An 18,415-nucleotide genomic window follows, 5' to 3' on the forward strand; every position below is an offset into this window, starting at 1 on the left:
GAAATATCTCATTTCATTTTATTTTTAATTTTACTTTTTATGGTAGTGCATTACATAAACTAAATTATTTTTTTAAGTAAATCAAAAAAATTATTTTGAGTTTAAATTCAATTTTCAAAATACAACAATACTAAATATTTTGGAAGTCGCACCGGCTCAAGAGAATTGTCTCTACAATTGCATTCTGAAAATATTGATTCACACAACAACAACAATAACAAAAAATCACATGGAAATTAATAAATGTGTGTGAACTATTAATTATATTGATTGATTTCATGACTGACTAAACTTTTTTTTTTGGTATAAAAAACATAAAAATGACTAAACATTTTTTTTTTTTGGGTTGGAAATGACTAAACATTTTAGTCAAAGAGGAAAAAAGAAATTGAGATTGATTTCTAAATTATGTCGGCTAGCTAAGATCTAGAACATCCAATTTAAATTATATTATTCCTAACATTTCACAAAAGTTGCTTAATTTACGTAATATTCTTATTATAAAAAAAGAAATTGCGATGTTCTTATTATAAAAAAAGTGTATATTATTCCTTAATTTACGTAATACTAGTATGATACCCGTGCCAAGCACGGGGCAAAACTTTAAAAACTAGTATCCGGACCCGTGCCAAGCACGGGTAAAAATATATTTATAAAAGAATTAAAAAAAAAATTTATCTCTATAAAAATAAAAATTATTTTTAGATATGGACTTCCATGATATGTATATTAATTAATTATCAATTATTCAAGATATCTTGTTAATAATATATATGCTCTAAAAATAATACTACATGATCGATGATTAATCACTGCAAGATTATATTTTCTTCTCTGGTCTAAAAATATTGATCAGTTATAAAATAGTATTACTATATAAGAAGAATGCTTATTCAAACTAAATATAAATACACTTTATATATATTCAATGAAAATACTATATAATTAAAATTATGGTTTTAAAATGAAGTTGCGGATGTAGTAGTTACAATTGTGGTCATTGTCGTCGTTGTGATGCGCATGGCAGATAGGAAATAATTTTATATTTCCACAAATTACTCTGGTAGCACCACTGTGACAATACACTATTTCCTCACATATATAGCACAATTTTAGTTTACTTCGTAAATACTAATTGAAAGGTGCTTGAAATACAAAGTTGAGAAACCGTCAAATGTAAATTTTTTCATTAGATCTAAAGTTGATTGAAATTTGAGTACTAAAATTTAAATTTTTGTGAGAAAATTTGAACAAATATAGTTGAAATCGTCTGATGCAATTCTTGATGTGGCCGCACACGGGATTGAAAATCACGCTGCAATTGCAGTGTGATGCAACTGTAAAGGCTACCATAAGCAATATTGCGGCACAATTGCGGACGTGGACCGCAATTTGAATCCATGGTCCGAATGGTTATTGCCCTTTTTATCGTGGTTGTTGGTTGAATAGCAACATCACTGCAGAAAAAATATGTTCCGAAAGTCCTGTAAAATAACGAATATTAAAATGAATAAAGAATGAGATATAAAAAAAAGGTAAAGTAATGGTACTCAATAGAGTTAATGGTCTTTTAAGCATAATTAAACTGGAAAAAGGAAAGAAAAAAGAAAGAAAAAGATAAAGTAATGGTACTCAAATATTCAGATTTACACCACCTTCAAGTTTGCAAGTCCATAGTGGATAAAAGAAAGAAGAAAAAAATGGATTTTTATCAACACAACAGGGGCATATCCTATAAATTAATATGATTATATTTCAGATGTAATTTCTTTAAATTGTGTAGAGATCCTTATGCAAATATTAATTGGAATAATTAATGAGTGAAAGAGAGTGCATCACTTGAACTTTGCAAGAGAGAAAACTGACCAGATCCAATCATAGTAATCAATCTATATACTAACACTCGTTGGATATCCTCACCATGAAACAACAACATCAAAGCATATAATGAGAACTTAATATGTTTAAAAAAAAAAAAAAAACTTGAGAATTGAGCTTAGACACATAAAAATAGTGGTTGAAACTTGAAAGACTAAAGATTTGTCCTAGCATTAACTAATTTCTTCAACATTTTACCCCTTCATTCCATTTTTCATATGGTGTACATGAGATGATATGAATGTTTCTTAAGATAACAGACATAAAACAATGACTCATATTCTAACAGAAATTTTTTCTAGATTCTTATCTAAGGTGACTAAGTTGGTGACTCTTCCTTTTGCAGACTTCAGAGTCTTCCATATCAAGTTTGTAACTTCTTATGTCATTACACTATCGTGCAATCAACCAATTGATTTCATATTGAGAGAAAAAAAAACAACACCTACTGTAGTCTTAATTTATGAAGCATATGCATATAATTTGATCAAAAAGTAATAAAGAACCATAAATGCAAATATAATAACATCAAAACAGAATGCAGAATAAAAAAATACTTGAAATCAAAACAAAAGGTAAAAAAGAAAAATTGAAGAGTATATCCAATATAAAACTAAACAAAGATCATTGTTTGTGGCTTCCTCATTCACAATCAAATTAACATTCCATTTATAGAACCATAAAACATAGTAAATAAAAAAGAGGAAGAAACTACTATTTACCATGTGGTCAACACTCTCAAGTCATCAAAGGTAGATCCTACGGGGATCATGCAATAATGGATTCAACGAATATTTACTCATATATCTTTTATACTTGATAAATGAAGCCAAATCTGCCACAAAAGATAAAACTTAAAGTATGAAAGAAATGAAAAATAATAGAGGCTAGTATTCCCATTTGTCAGATGGAATCCTATTTTCCATTTGGATTTCATAAAAAAATGTGGTGTAATCCTACTAAATATATTACCGACAAACCTATACTAATGACCATGTCAATATGATGTGATTTTCAGAGATATGCCAATCATAACCAAATCATTTATCCGCATATACATACCAATAATTATTTTTGCAAATGGTGTGTATTGCAATCCAAAAAAAATGGGACAAAAGAATATGATGCAAACATACCTTTTCATACTCTTTTCCTTCGTAGCAATGGTAAACTATATAAATACGCTTTAACTCAATTCCTAAAAAAAGATAAATCAAAATTACAGTGGCAAGAAGCAAGCAAAAAAGTTGCAGTAAAAGCAAAATGAAAACAAAAAGATTGTCCCTCGTTTGTACCGTCTGACAGGGCGAGGACCATGAAACTTGAAAAATTAATGACTTGAAGACAGAGATGCTGCAAAGTGGACATAGTCCAGAGAAGGGCAAATATCATCATATTATGAGAGAAGGACGCAGCTAGATTTTTCACTCTAATGATATTATCATATTATTAAGTCCTCTATCAACTTCAAAATCAAGTTATCAGTGACTTCCTATGATGAAAAATAAAACATCAGGAAAGAGGAAATGATGATAAAAAACCATAAATTATTTTACTTCAAAAACCTGAGTGTGAACTTTAGCAAGCTTTTTAATCTCCTCAGCATGACCAACACATTATTGCATATGCTCTTTCAATTTAGGTTTATTTCCTGAACAACAAATAAATCAAAATGATGCATGTCAACACAGCCAAATAGAAGGGAAAAAAAACATTGTAAGATGTGCTAAATACCCAAGGATAGGCTGAAGCTGCACATTCCTTCGATCATGTTCAAGTTACTGTGTAGGTTGAAGGAGTGATGCCGCTGACGATGGATTGAGGAACGAATGGTTTGTTGCCATTACTTGTTTTTTATAGAACAAAAACATATCACACTGATTGTGTTGCTAAGCAAAGGCCCAATAATATGAAATATTTCAAAGCCTTTGAAACTGTGCATTTGGTCAATCTGTGGGGAAATTGGAATAATGAAAAACAACACATTTAAAACCATATTATTGACTTGCACAAATTAATTAAGAGAATCAATTCTACAGTTTATGAGTTTAAAACGCCTACTTAGTAATAAAAAGTAAAATAAACATTGTTACAGTTTTCCCTGGTTGCAATAAACATTATCAAAGACGTCATAATTACCGAACTGCGAGTGAGTTTCTTGTAACAACTATTCAAATAAATTATTAAACTAAACAAAGAAAGAAATAAACTGAGCCGATATGCAAGCTCGGATACAGCACAAGCATTAAGAGCATAACAAATAATTATCCAACCATTTTATCAATATTAACACGCAATTTGATTAAAAACACGCATACACATCTTAATTATACTTAGAGCGAAGAGACTAATTATGAATTAATTATTGTATAAGTGTTCTGTCCAGAAATTAGGAAAAACATGTTAAAGAGAAACTAAACCACATTATGCAGAGAAAAATTTTCTAACTCTAACCTAACAACGTCAAAAAATTTCTAACTCAACATGACAACACAATAAGAAGGATTGAGTATATCTATTATCTGTATTTATTCGATCAATCAATCAAATAAACAAATCAAAATTTCCAAAATCAAAATTTTCCAGAAAACTAAAACCTAGAAAAATTATAGATTTTTTAACAAATTGTACCTTTCTGTCGCATGGAGAAGAGAGAGTGAGAGACAAAAGGGAGAAGGAGATAGAGAAATTTTTCGTGGTGGTGGCGGAGACTGGCTTTTCCGGTGATTTTGATTTGATTATAGATTTGATTATGAGACATTAATGCCAAAACAATATTATAAGAGGATTCATCTGAGAGTGCCACGTGTACAATAAAACTTGAAAAAAAGTTCTCAAATAATATATAAATAGATAGATTTCAAATAAGATCACTGTGGCATTATTGGTCCAATCGTAAACTCTAATCCCTTTCAAATACTCCCCAACCAAGACCGGCTACAGATGCACACCCAATGCTGAATAAGGTTAACTAAATGTATTAGGAAGGCCAACTCTAAATGTAGCATAATGCAAACTTCAAAAATATATATATGATAAAGCCACGTCAAGAATGTTGTACAAAAAAAAGGCAACATCAATAATGGATGCAAAACTAATGAATATATGCCCGCGAGACAATAAAATGTATCATTAATGATACAAATAATGGGAAAGAAAGTAAGCCAACCACAATTATCATAAGCTCTACAACTGAGAGATGTTAGCGGTTTTTAAGCAACTCGGCATGGTAGGGGATAATTTAAGTAAATTCAATATGTAGTACTTAGAGAAATGATAAATCACAAATATACCTATCCTGCAACCTATCCCAAGGGATCTAAACTTTCGAATCTCAGTAACATGAAACTGAATTGTTCTTTAAAAGAAAAGTATACCAACAAAAATAGGCCCCCTTTAAACACTTATCATGTTCTTGGAATGTCAAAGAAGGCATCCTTACAAAAATAGGCCCTTAAACTCTTTTAATGTGTTTGAATTGAATTAACAATGACAAAAACAATGCACTGCATTTATATATAAATTAATTGATTAAAATCTATGAGTATGTTTTGTTTTGTCGTGATCTTTGATTAGGTATTCAAGTTATCTCGTTAACTTTTGGTTGACATACGGAAAAAATATAAAATAAATGGTAGTTGATGAAAGTATATATGCTAAATCTAATTTAACTTCCTAATGGATATATAATTGTGCTATAATTTATAAAGATACAATCACAAACATGAAGTTTATAGTTGTATTACCACTTGTCCAATTTGAAGAAAATATTACATTAATGCAAGGACTGTGTCTATAGCTGGACCCTTAAGTTGCACCCCACCTGAAAATTATAGCAATTTATAATTACTACAGAAATTGCTGGACATAAATGATATGCTGCAAATTCCAGAAATTCAAACATTTTCTACCAATGTAAAAGGACTAAATTATAAAAGCTACCAGTATGTTTTAGCTTGTACATCTTCAACGCAATTGATGCGCTGTAACAACTATTTCTCCTTTACCAACTTTGGCCAATTTTGTTTGGGAAGAAGGCATTTGGTTTCAAGTTATGCATTTTCCAAATCATTCACTTATCAATCTGAAAGTAGAGCCTACACTTCATATAGAAATGAAGACCTTAATAAAAAATAAGTGAATGATTATAAAGAATTAGACTTATTTAAAGTTTTGCAATTGATATTTCTATAATTTACTTGCTATATAGTTCATAATCAAATTGCATTCTAGAATTTACTTGCTATATAGTTCATAATCAAATTGCATTCACTCTTATGATAGAAAGTAATTAGATAACATACAACATCCAGATTCAATGGTAGACCAAAAATGAATTCTTCATCAAGCTTGGTAGTTTGTCCTGAAACAAAAATTCAAAAGTTACAAAATCTTATCACGGCCAAATTCCCAATATGCGCATACTTTTGAAATTTTGCCCTCAAATAATTTTTTTAATGGTACTGAATATTACCAAATACTTGGCGATTAAAAATTTTGGTTGCACCTGTAAAAAATTTACCTCTTTGGGTCCGACAACTGCACACAATATTTGGTGTGGTTTTTACAGTCTCAATAGAACAAAGAGTCCATTTCCACTTGTGATAGCACTGCGCACATGTTTTTTAGTCCCTTCATCTAGCATGACACACTGTCACGTGAATTTCTATATATAAATAAGAAATTCGTTCAGTTCAATATGTGATAGAGAAGGTCAAGTTCTAATGCTAATACATCTTTAAATGTATAGTGCAGTTATTGAGAAGAAAATTGCATTAGACAAAATTAAAATCATATATTAAACTATATACTATTAATCTCAACTTGTAGAACATGGTAAGCTTCTAAATGTGAATGTGGCCGAACATCATTTCAAATTGTGTGAAAAAGTACAATTATTTGTTTTGTCGGTCAATATATAGTCTAGATGTATAGATTAAAAATGTCCATTTTCCTCAAATAACATCATTGTACCATGAAATGTATCAACAAAATGGTTAAAATGGACACCGAGAGTGAGGTATTTAAAAATAGGAACCATAAAAGAACTACCATATGCCAATGACTAACGGTCCAAATACACCAAGACATGACGATACACATAAATTTGAATGAATAAACCATTATAATCACAGACGTCTTCTTTCAATAATCAATAAATTATGTTACCGGGCCGAATAGTAAAGCACAATATGTAGATTAATCCTATAAACAAAGCCACACCATTATGCTTCAAAGGAGAATCCTGAATATTAAAATAAAAGATGAAATCAAATTGCATTTGTAATCATTAAATTACAAACCAATATATTAAAAATAAAAAATAAGATTCATTTATTCTAATTCTAATAAACCTTAAAAAAAGAAAAGAAGGGGAAAACAAACTTGCCTTGATTCCCTGGACCATGATGCATTCCATTCATGTATATGTACCACCACTAATCAGAGATTGGAAAAGCATGGTAACATGCTTAATCGATGCTTAATTGTCTATGTACCATTTCATGTCTATCTACCTTCATGTCTAAATTGATGATTAAAATTAGAAAGGGCAAGATGGAAGGGAAAAAAAAGACATGCGTTAAAATTGGAACGAAGAAACAAATAATCAGATATTGAAGACAAATACAATTGATTTGATGCAAAGTGCAAACACACCTTTCAAAATCTTTTTCTTCATAGCAATGGTGAACACAAATATGTAACCTTTAAGTCAATTTATATGACGGGAATAGTTAAAATTACAGAACAAAAAGCACCCCGATTGAAGGAGAGAAAAAAACAATTGTAGAAATCAAACAAATCAATAACCAAAGTCGAGATTCTTATGATTCCATACTTCTGAAAACAAAAACATAGAGCGAACAAAATATCAAAATGAAAACGAAAACATATTCACTTGTTTGTACCGTATGACAAAGCGAACGAAGACGACACATTGGGACTGTGGCGATTTGAGGACTAAGACCGCGCAAGGAAGACAATGACAGGGAGTGATGTAAGAAGACATGCTGGGGAGGGCGATGCTACAACGTGAAGAGGACAACCACCCTGCGACGTGAGGAGAAGGTGGAGCGGCGTGAGGACGACGACGGCACTGTGACGGTGCGAGGAGGGAGATGATAAAAAAGAGTGAGAGAGATGAGGAATTTCAATTGCCTCTAGGAGAAAAATTGACTTGGGATGCAAAATTTTAGGCCGAAAAGTATTCCGAATCAATTTCCAATTAAACAATGACCATTAAAATTCATAATTATATTAAATGTGAGGAATGAGGTTGAATGAGGAGAGGATAGATTATTGTGAGTAATTAAATGTGAGGAATTAAATTTGAGGAATGAGGTTGAATGAGGAGAGGAGAGAGAAAGGGAAATATGTCTGGCTTATTACATATTATAGATTTACTTATTTTTGTTTACAACATAAATAAAAATTATGATGAATAGAGTAACAAAAAACGCATGATAAAAAATAATGGTCGATTTTTAGAAAATCAAATAACTCATATAATTTCTTTTCGTGATATCTAAACTAATGGTCAAATTTTAGGAAATCAAACTTACGATTTATTGACACCATTAACAAAAATATATCATCAAACGGTGAATCTCATTTAAAGTAATAACGGATTTGTGCTACATGAGCTCACACATCTCGATGCATCTTCGCATAATATCGATGAAAGTTATTTTTATATCACTGTAGTTGGTTGTGTATACCACTTATACATAATCCACCTTAACAAAATATAAATGTTTTCTTATAAAAAAAACGATTCAACAGGAGAAATAAATAAAACAATTGTCAACACTATTTGAAACTTCAACATATTATTTTGAAGCGTGTTTCATAATAGTCATCTGTTATTCATAATAGTCTGAACTGCAAAAAAAATGATGTGAAAAAAAAATACGAAGTTAGAAAAAAAATACACAAATAATAATAAATGAAATTTAAGGAACATTAATAGTATATTATAGTGTTAAGAAATAACCTGAAAAGTTTAGAAATCTTTATACGTTCTGAAAAACTTCGCGATAGACAACATTTGTGGTCTCACTACAAATATTATCATCTTCATCCAAAATCAACAACTTCAATCCCTTTCTAGATGTAACGCGAGAGACAGCAACATAAAGTTGTCCGTGAGTGAAAACGGGCTTCGGAAGATAAATGCCTACATGAGATAAAGACTGGCCTTGACTTTTATTGATGGTCATTGCAAAACAAAGAGTTATTGGAAATTGCCTACGCTTAAATTTAAATGGTAGGCCAGGATCACTTGGTAGCAAATCAAATCTAGGAATAAATATTTTATCCCCCGCATTTTTTCCTGTAATGACCGTAGCACTTATACTTTTCTTCCCTAGGTGGGTCACTGTTAACCTCGTACCATTACATAAACCTTTTGCCTGATCAACATTTCTCAGGAGCATAACAGGACATCCCACTTTTAGTTTCAACTTGTGATTAGGAATCCCCGAAACCTTGATATCATTTAAAAATTCTGTTGTGAACCAATCTCCTTGAATCTCAGAATTTTCATCTGATCGAACACAGGAGTCAGAGCTTAAAAACTCTCTCTCATCACCGGGAATCAGTGACATAAGATAATCATTAACATACTCAACTGATTCAAGAGTCGGGGCAAGAATTCCTCTTTCTTGAAAAAATTGTGGATTGTTAATATTATCCAGAAAGTTTGGATATACAAAATCGACCAAAGACATCAACGGATTTGTAGTATCAGTTATAAGCAAGTCTTCAGGGATTTTAATATTGCTCTGACCATCTCCATCTGCATTGTCATCATCGTCACCAATTGATAGTATCCATTTACCAAAATCTGCAATTTCTTTTTGTTCAGCCGGTATAGATGATGCACTCAATCTCATATTCACATTAAGTCGCATTACAGTACAATGAGCCCATAATTTTGAAGAATTAATTGCCGAAGAAACAATATCTTATCTTGTCTCAGACATTTTTTTTCGCATATAATACATTTCACCAACACCAGGGGGTGTGTAATGAAGTCTTCCAATACAATAACCTTGCTGGCGTGGCTGCCACCTTTTTTCATCCTTCACATATGTAAATCTTTCTGGAAATTCAGCATACGTTAAATCTCTCCCTTCTTCATATACACGATTTGCCTCAAACCAAGCAAGAAACATAGTAGATTTTCCCTCATTGTAGTTCACAATTGAATTCATGTCATGAGAGCCTTCATATAAGATAGTTTGTTCATTATGCAAATGATATGTCAATTTAAGCACAGGAGGCCATTTTTGGTGTATATCAAAAGCCAATATTCTCCAAACAGCCTCGCAAGGTGAAACGTACCTATATCATAAATAAATATTCAATCAATTTATGAGATTTAATTAGTATAATTGACGCAATTTTTATGTAAAATAAAGAATTAGATATATGAGTTTGTTTCTTCCGTGAGATATTTATATTTTAAATTGACAAAAGAAAATTCAATAGTTTGTACATCAACTTAAAGAAAAAAGTATATTTATGGTGTACACCAAAAACAATTGTTTGTAAAAAAAAAAAAAAAAGGTCAAATTTGGAAGATGAAACATACCTACAGTCGTAATACTGTTTTATTTCATCTACTGGCTTTTCCTTGTCATGACCTTGACTATCAACAGATACTTGCATTGTCGCCCTATCAGGACCTTTGTTGACATATTTGAAAAGGTATTTGATGGAGTTAGACTTGTTACAATATTCAACATTAACATGTCCTGCGTATTCAACTGTTAGAGGCACTGCAGAGTTATTTGAATCCCATGATTTCCAAAGCCTAAGAATTCTTGCCAAAAAACACCATTTTTTCTTCTTATCGTTAATTTCAATTATCGATTGACAGCAGTCAGGAGACATGGAGTCAGTCTCTAAAAATCTTGAACCCAAAAAAAAAAAGAAATAAAATATTAGATCAACATATTGAATAAAATTCCCAATTGAATTATATAAACTATATATATACATTTTTCTATTTCTGTTATAGATCGGACAATAACATAAAAAGGAAAATGTTATGTGGAATTTCCTTTTTTTGTTTAATGAAAATGTGGAATTACCTTTTTTGAAAAACATGTGATGTTAGAATTTTTTTTTGTAAACACGTATGATATTGGAATGAAGATAGAAATATTTTAACTAAATACAATATAAATGGAGATTGCGATTTGCTAACCAAAAAAATTTAGAGGTGCAGCTTGTTGTCCGTCTATCTTTTGTTCATATGTAATTATTATAATTATAATATATTCTAGTTGGTTAAATAAATTAGCGAATATTGGTTCTCGTTATTAATGGAGATTTATTAATAAATAAATTATTCAAAGTATTTAAAAAGTCCAAATATAGGCATACGAATATTAAATATATGCAATTACTTATGGAAAATTCCAAATATAGGCATGGGAATATTAGATACATGAAATTTCTGATCTTTTTGATATATCAGCCATTGGATTCCTAAAAATAGTTAAGAAAAGTTGAAAGAAAAAATTCAAAGAATCTCTTATATAAATAGTTAAGTAATGAAAAATCTCATGTCAATATTTAATTTTTTTCTAATGAAAATGTGGAATTACCTTTTTTGAAAAACGTGTGTTTTTATCATGAAAATAGAAATATTTTAATTAAAGACAAAAAAAATGGAGATTTATTATGCTAAATTATTCAAAGTATTAAAAAAGTCCAAATATAGGCATATGAATAGTAAATACATGAAACTACATATAGAAAAGTCTAAATATAGGCATACGAATATTAGATACATGCAATTTCTGATCTTTTTGATATATCAGCCATTGGAAAATCCCATGTCAAATATACTTTTCAAGTAAATATTCTAAATGAGGTATTTTTTTGGAAAAAGTATATGTCAATATTTAATTTATGATTCATACTAATTATATATTAAAACACATAATTAGTGTTATTCTAAACAACGTTTTTGTTCATTAAATTTGTGTATATTTACTTTGAAGAAAAATATGATATCAATCAAAAAAATTATACGTGAATCAAACCGGCAGAAAAAATACGATGACCAAATATCCTGCCAACCATGATAAAATTACTCAACAATTATTCATAACATAGTCTACACTATTTTAAAATGATGTATCTGAAGAAAAGCAAACCAAAATAGTTCTACAAATAATGTTGAAAAACTAAACACCAGAAAATCATACGAAAAAAAAGAATTTTGAAAAAGTAATCAATCCTTCTCAATCTTTATCTGCTTTTTCAACTTGAACACAGATGCACCATCTTGAGTGGCAGCATGGGATCGCTTTGCTGGAGTAATTAGCACACTGTCCTTTGTTAGATCTATTGTGTTTTCAGCACCAGCGTCCTTAGTAGAGTCAGCAGCACAAATTTCAGAAAAACTGGCCATCATATTCTGTAGGGAAAAACAATAAATTTAATATAAAACAACATATGGTGATTTAAAATAAATATCAAACAAATAAATAAAGTATACCCTATAAATTTAGTGAATACCTGAGTCACATCAGCAGTTGTTTTATCGTCCTTCAGACCTACACCATCAACTATATGAGTCACCTCAGCAGCTGTTTTATCGTCCTTCAGACCTACACCATCAACTGTTTTATCGTCCTTCGGACCTAAACCATCAACTATATGAGTCACCTCAGCAGTTGTTTTATGGTCCTTCAGACCTACACCATCAACTATATTGTCGCGTTCAGTATGATTCAAAATTCCATCATCACCAACCACATTTGCGTCTTCAGCATCAACAACACCCTCGTCACCAGCAATGTTATTTTTCTACAATAATCCAAATTTTATAGTTAAATACGATTATGTATATTTAATGTTTAACTTTAATAAAAACCGATAATTTATACGGTTCACTAACCAAAGATTCTACATATGTAGCTTTGAACTTTTCCACCAAAGCGTGGGATTGCTTCGCTGGAGTAATTAGCCCAATGTCCTTTGTTGGATCTATGGTGTTTTCCACATTTTCAGCATCAGCGTGCTTAGTAGATTCAACAGCAGAACTTTCAGAAAATTTTGCCATCAGATTCTGTAGGGTAAAACAATAAATTTAGTATAATACAACCTATGGTGATTTAAAATAAATATTAAACAAATAAATAAAGTATACTCTACAACTTTAGTTAATACCTGAGTCACCTCAGCAGTTGTATTATCGTCCTTCAGACTTACACCATCAACTACATTGTCGCGTTTAGTATGATTCAAAATTCCATCATCACCAACCACATTTGTGTCTTCAGCATCAACAACACCCTCATCACCAGCGATGTTATTTTTCTAAAATAATCCAAATTTAATAGTTACATATGATTATAGATATTTAATGTTTAACTTTATTAAAAAACGATACTTTATACGGTTCACTAACCAAAGATTCTACATATTTAGCTTTGAACTTTTCAATCAAAACAGGGTCGGCCACAATCTTCTTGACCTTAAAAGATTTTTCGTACATGCCAGAAGGATCAACATTGGTTTCAACCTTAAAAAGATATGACTTATCAACCAGATCACCAATCTCTTCTGGAATATCGGCCAAATTACCCTAAGTTAAACAATAAAGATAAAAATGAGTCATAAAGTACAAAGTTTATAAAAAAAATTAAAATTAAATAACATATTTGCATACCAAACCTATAATAAAAAATTATAAAAGAATTAAATAAATTTAATTTAATATATATACCATCCCAAAAGCTTCGATCATATCAGCACAAGATTTATTGAATAGATCGGTAGCATCACGATCAAAAATGAGAAAGGTAGCAGAATCAGTATGGTCAATAACTTTGACCTTAATCATGTACCTAAGTTTATAGTGAAACATAGATTAATAATAATAATAATAATAATAATAATAATAATAATAAAAATAATAATATGAAAATAACCTTGGAGAGACGTTGATGACATGCTTGTTGCACTTAGGACAAAAGTACATACGCTCATCTGGATAAACTTTTTTATTACAGGTGCACGCAGTGTACCACCATTCAGAACCATCGATAAACTTCACCGTACCAAATACAGCAAATGTCTTTTCCTGAAATGTTTTTGATAATCTCAAAAAAATTTACGGCACATATAAAAATAATATAGAATAATAAGACCAATTTAAATTATATATAAACACCGGAAAATACAGAGTTTTTAATTATCAATTGTGTACTACAATATGTTGTTACCCTTACCACACTACAATCCTTAACTCCCTCAATAGTTGCCATTGGCGTCAAATTGAGAAAATCATCCTCATTGCTAACTTTAGAAGTATCTTTTAATAGAGAAATACCAGGTGATGGAGTAGCACTTTTCCCAAGCATCCTACAAAATAGATATATTAAATCTCTGACTTTTTAGTCGGATAGTATATAACCCTTTTTTAAATTGGTATGAATATATTGAGGTTACTATATTCGTGAAATTTTTAGTTTTTTCATGTTGGAGTGAACAGATCCATTTCATATTAATATATATGGTAACAAAACTTCATATTTAAAAAAAATCTCATATTAATATATGGGCAAAATTTATACGAAAATAAAAAATCAAATACGTATATCAAAGGATAAGAGATGGAAATGAATCTAGCACAAAAAAGTTACTTGTTTTTTATTAAAAATAAATTTTTTAATAATAAAACAAAAAATATATATGAAAATTAATTTGAAATTAATAATTTAATTATTGCTACCTTTTCTTGAGATCAACGGCAGATGTGTAAACAGGATTGAAAACCAGTTTAGTGGCATATATGGTGTTTTGAATAGTTGGTTGACCTAAAAATTCAAAATAAAATCATATCAGTCAATTATTTAACATTTATATATATATATATATATATATATATATATATATATATATATATATATATATATAAGTTAGTGATAGTATATTACATGAATGATATTACCTTGGAACATTTTGACTTTGGCCAACAAAACAGCAACGACAGCATTATCTGCTTCACCAGATGCGATAAAAGCGTTCAACTCGTCCGCATAAGGTCCAAAGAGTGTAACTTTGAAACAGAATCTGATATATAAAGACATAAGTCAGTAACAATTGAAATCAACATTAAAGTATAAAATATTATTTTAATGATAACGGTTATTAAAATATATATATATATATATATATATATATATATATATATATATATATATATATATATATATATATATATATATATATATATATATATATATATATATATATATATATATATATATATATATATATATATATATATATATATATATATATATACCCATCGTAGTTCAGCTCTATAGGAATCATCTTTGATTCGCTTCCATTTCGAGAATAAACCTTTTCAACACCCACAGCTTTCAAGACTCCCATCACATCTATTATATCACATAGAAAGGTCTTAGTTTTATAGACAAACGAAAGTTTATTTAATTTTATGCTAAGTATATATTATAGACAAACCTATCAAATAATCGGTATCATAGTTATCATTAAAAATCTTATGAGGTTCACTGATCATGTATATATTAGCAGGTATCAACTTGTCATCAAATTTTTTGATTTTAGTTCCAAATTGAAAATTAATTTTATAGGCATGATTGGTGGTTCTATATGATCCCACATTAGTGGCAACACTAAAGTTGCTTATGGAATACACATGACCCTCAGTGAGTTCCTTTTCATATTTGTAAATTAATGTTCTTCGAACTGTTGCATGGATCTTTTCACCCTAGAATACACACAAAAAAAAAGAAGTTAGATATGATTGCTTAAAAAATTTAAAAAATAAATTGAAAATCAAGATGTGAATAAACCTTCTTATCCATCAAAACCATTTCTAAAGAATACGGCAGCGCATCTCTTTTCATATCTTTAACAAACCACATGCGAACAATTCTAACCAATACATTCCATGTTTCTTTGGATGGAGAAATTTCAGAAATAGAATTATATTTTGGAGGCATTTTCTTAAAAATTCAAGTAAATAAAAAACAATGAAAATAAACAAAGAGATATAACTATAACTAAAGAGAAGAGAATTGAGAAATGGTGAGTTTTAGGGTTGAGATTAAGGTCCTATATATAGTGAAAAAAAAGGACATATGAGTAATTTGGTCAAATTAAATGTTTCCTTTTAAATTACCCTAATAAAAATAAATCAACATATAATATTATATTTTAGGAATGTTTTATGCACATGATTTGAATCAAGACACAAACAATGACTTTATCCATACCATCCCCACATATTTGCGATCCAAAAAAAAAAGCATAAAAACTATAAGCAACAATCTTCCCCACATATTTCCTTTTTAATACTATTGTGCCACAATTTGACAACTTTGATTGCTATGAAATAGGATCACCACATTAGTATTACTTTTTATAAACATAATTACATATTAAATTAAATGGACAAATATATGAATGTAAATATATAGAATAATAGTAAACCAAAAAAAAATATATATATATATATATATAGAATAATCAATAATCAATTGCCGGAAAAAAAAATTATGCCTATCAATATCAATTTGTATTGAATGTAAATAATCAATTCCCTTTTTATATATTATTATTATTATATATTTGATTATTTGAATTTTTTGTGTAAAAAAAAATTATATAAATAATTAATAACAATTTCCGAAAAAAAAAAAACTACATATTATGTCTATCAATATAATACAGATGTTGTGACAAATTTCCGGAAAAAAAAATTAAATTAAATTAAATGGACAAATATATGAATGTCAATATATAGAATAATCAATTGCCGGAAAAAAAAAAATTATGCCTATCAATATCAATTTGTATTGAATGTAAATAATCAATTCCCTTTTATATATTATTATATTATTATATATTTGATTATTTGAATTTTTTGTGTAAAAAAAAATTATATAAATAATTAATAACAATTTCCGGAAAAAAAAAACTACATATTATTAGTGAGCAATCTCATATATTCCTGTTTTATAGTATATCCTACAATTAGTGACAAATCTCGGTCATAATACAGATGTTGTGACAAATCTCGGAAAAAAAATTAGTTAACATATTTCCTTTTTAAAATATCTATATTCAATACAAATATTGTAGGATGATTGTGAGCAAAACATTTGAAATTGAGCAATAAATACAAATATGTGAGGATGAATGTGAGCAAAGCATTTGAAAATTTGCATTAAATGAGGCTTAGAAAATAAGCCTCAAATGTATAGTATTAAGATTTCACAAAAGTTTTTTTTTTTTGAACATCCATGTGCTAGAATGAAGTTCTGTGGTTTTATCCTTGAAAGGTCGCAATTGGTTTCGGCTTTGACTTGCGCATTGATCAATGCTAGAAAAGTTAAAGTACTTTTTCTCATTATTGTACCCAAAAAAAAAGTACTTTTCCCATTATAATTCGTACATGCATGTGCCTTATAGATTAAACCATGCATGCTACGTAGTGTGTAGCCATGACTAGAATGGGAACAAATTATAATTAGGTAAGGTAGTAGCAATAGCTTGCAAATTAATCTCTAGTAGTAGTTTGGTCTAATTAGTTTGGTCTCAAAAGCTGACCTTATGCTTAATTAGGTTTTCACACTTGCTTTTTCAAATCTAAGAATATATGCATAGTATGAGTCTCCATGTTGAATATAATTGTGTCTCTATTGAGAAATAATCTCACATGAAATATAGTTTTGAAAATGTGTTTATAAAATGGTGGATAATCTTCATCTTATATTGATCAATTTTGTAAATGATTGAATTAAATCTAACCCAACAATATAGACTAGTAAAGTTCGGACTTTATAAGGATCTCATATTTTAGGTTATTTTAACACTTCAAATATGGACCACAAACTTGTTTTATTTAACAAAAAAATTAAATTTTAAATCCATAACTAAAGTTGTTCGTGTGAATTAAAAGTATAACACACAGAGGACGTACGTAGTGTCTATATTGATTTTAACTTTACTTCAATTTATAGTATATTTTTATGGCTTCTTAAAAAATAAAAATAAAAACCACAAATAAAGTCTTTAAGCTAAATTTCATCGTTTTGTACAATTAACTGATATTATAAAAATATCAAACAAAACAATTTTAAGGACCCCTCATTTTTTACTTTTTAGGCCCTATGCAAAGGACCGCACTACCCTTGCTCAAGTCTGGCGTTGAGTGTCACAAAGACACTACTGTTAAGAAGTCTCACATCGGTTGAGAGATGGCTTGACTAAGTGTTTATAAACTAGAGGCAATTCTCACCTTACAAGCCGGTTTTGTAAGGTTGAGTTAGGCCCAATACTCATTTCTAAGATGGTATCAGAGTCTCTCCAAGATCCGTTGGGCCACCCGATATCGGGCCACCTATCATTTATATCCGCGTACTAAGCCCAATAGCGCTGGACGCGAGGGGGTGTGTTAAGAAGTCCCACATCGGTTGAGAGATGACCTGACTAAGTGTTTATAAACTAGAGGCAATCC

At 29.5% G+C, this 18,415-nt stretch overlaps 2 protein-coding genes and 1 long non-coding RNA gene across 5 annotated transcripts; all 3 read right to left on the reverse strand.

Annotated features, from left to right (window-relative positions):
* Positions 1 to 3,106: 3,106 nt before the first annotated feature.
* LOC123891520 lies at positions 3,107 to 6,575 on the reverse strand. Of its 3 annotated transcripts, none has more exons than XR_006803141.1 (6): positions 6,401 to 6,575; positions 6,183 to 6,241; positions 5,625 to 5,701; positions 3,613 to 3,829; positions 3,435 to 3,529; positions 3,107 to 3,231 (listed from the first exon to the last, which is right to left on the reverse strand). It is a non-coding gene; the product is annotated as an uncharacterized LOC123891520 (long non-coding RNA). The 3 variants fall into 3 exon arrangements; XR_006803139.1 differs by having other exon boundaries at positions 3,444 to 3,529; positions 6,401 to 6,564; XR_006803140.1 differs by lacking the exon at positions 3,107 to 3,231 and adding an exon at positions 3,243 to 3,370 and having other exon boundaries at positions 3,444 to 3,529; positions 6,401 to 6,563.
* Positions 6,576 to 8,468: 1,893 nt separating this feature from the next.
* Positions 8,469 to 9,791, reverse strand: LOC123892101 (ATP-dependent DNA helicase PIF1-like). Its single transcript, XM_045941941.1, has 2 exons — positions 8,873 to 9,791; positions 8,469 to 8,760 (listed from the first exon to the last, which is right to left on the reverse strand). The coding sequence occupies exon 1, from the start codon at positions 9,789 to 9,791 to the stop codon at positions 8,892 to 8,894; it is 900 nt and encodes a 299-aa protein (XP_045797897.1). The 3' UTR covers positions 8,469 to 8,760; positions 8,873 to 8,891.
* Positions 9,792 to 12,500: 2,709 nt separating this feature from the next.
* Positions 12,501 to 16,311, reverse strand: LOC123892102 (replication protein A 70 kDa DNA-binding subunit E-like). Its single transcript, XM_045941942.1, has 13 exons — positions 15,747 to 16,311; positions 15,394 to 15,661; positions 15,212 to 15,308; positions 14,855 to 14,976; positions 14,636 to 14,720; positions 14,133 to 14,265; positions 13,833 to 13,984; positions 13,628 to 13,748; positions 13,310 to 13,486; positions 13,069 to 13,218; positions 12,797 to 12,967; positions 12,565 to 12,705; positions 12,501 to 12,506 (listed from the first exon to the last, which is right to left on the reverse strand). The coding sequence occupies exons 1-13, from the start codon at positions 15,894 to 15,896 to the stop codon at positions 12,501 to 12,503; spliced, it is 1,773 nt and encodes a 590-aa protein (XP_045797898.1). The 5' UTR covers positions 15,897 to 16,311.
* Between the last annotated feature and the right edge of the window lie 2,104 nt (positions 16,312 to 18,415).

This window comes from Trifolium pratense, linkage group LG6 (assembly GCF_020283565.1).
Source record: "Trifolium pratense cultivar HEN17-A07 linkage group LG6, ARS_RC_1.1, whole genome shotgun sequence".
Taxonomy (NCBI): Eukaryota; Viridiplantae; Streptophyta; class Magnoliopsida; order Fabales; family Fabaceae; genus Trifolium; species Trifolium pratense.

Excerpts from the sequence above, each read along its gene's own strand:
- LOC123892101 (XM_045941941.1), bottom strand. The coding sequence starts at position 9,791 with ATGCGACTTAATGTGAATATGAGATTGAGTGCATCATCTATACCGGCT.
- LOC123892102 (XM_045941942.1), bottom strand. The coding sequence starts at position 15,896 with ATGCCTCCAAAATATAATTCTATTTCTGAAATTTCTCCATCCAAAGAA. Across the intron at positions 15,662-15,746 it reads TGGTTTTGATGGATAAGAAG|GGTGAAAAGATCCATGCAAC; the intron begins GTTTATTCACAT and ends TGTGTATTCTAG. Across the intron at positions 14,721-14,854 it reads CAAAGTCAAAATGTTCCAAG|GTCAACCAACTATTCAAAAC; the intron begins GTAATATCATTC and ends TTGAATTTTTAG.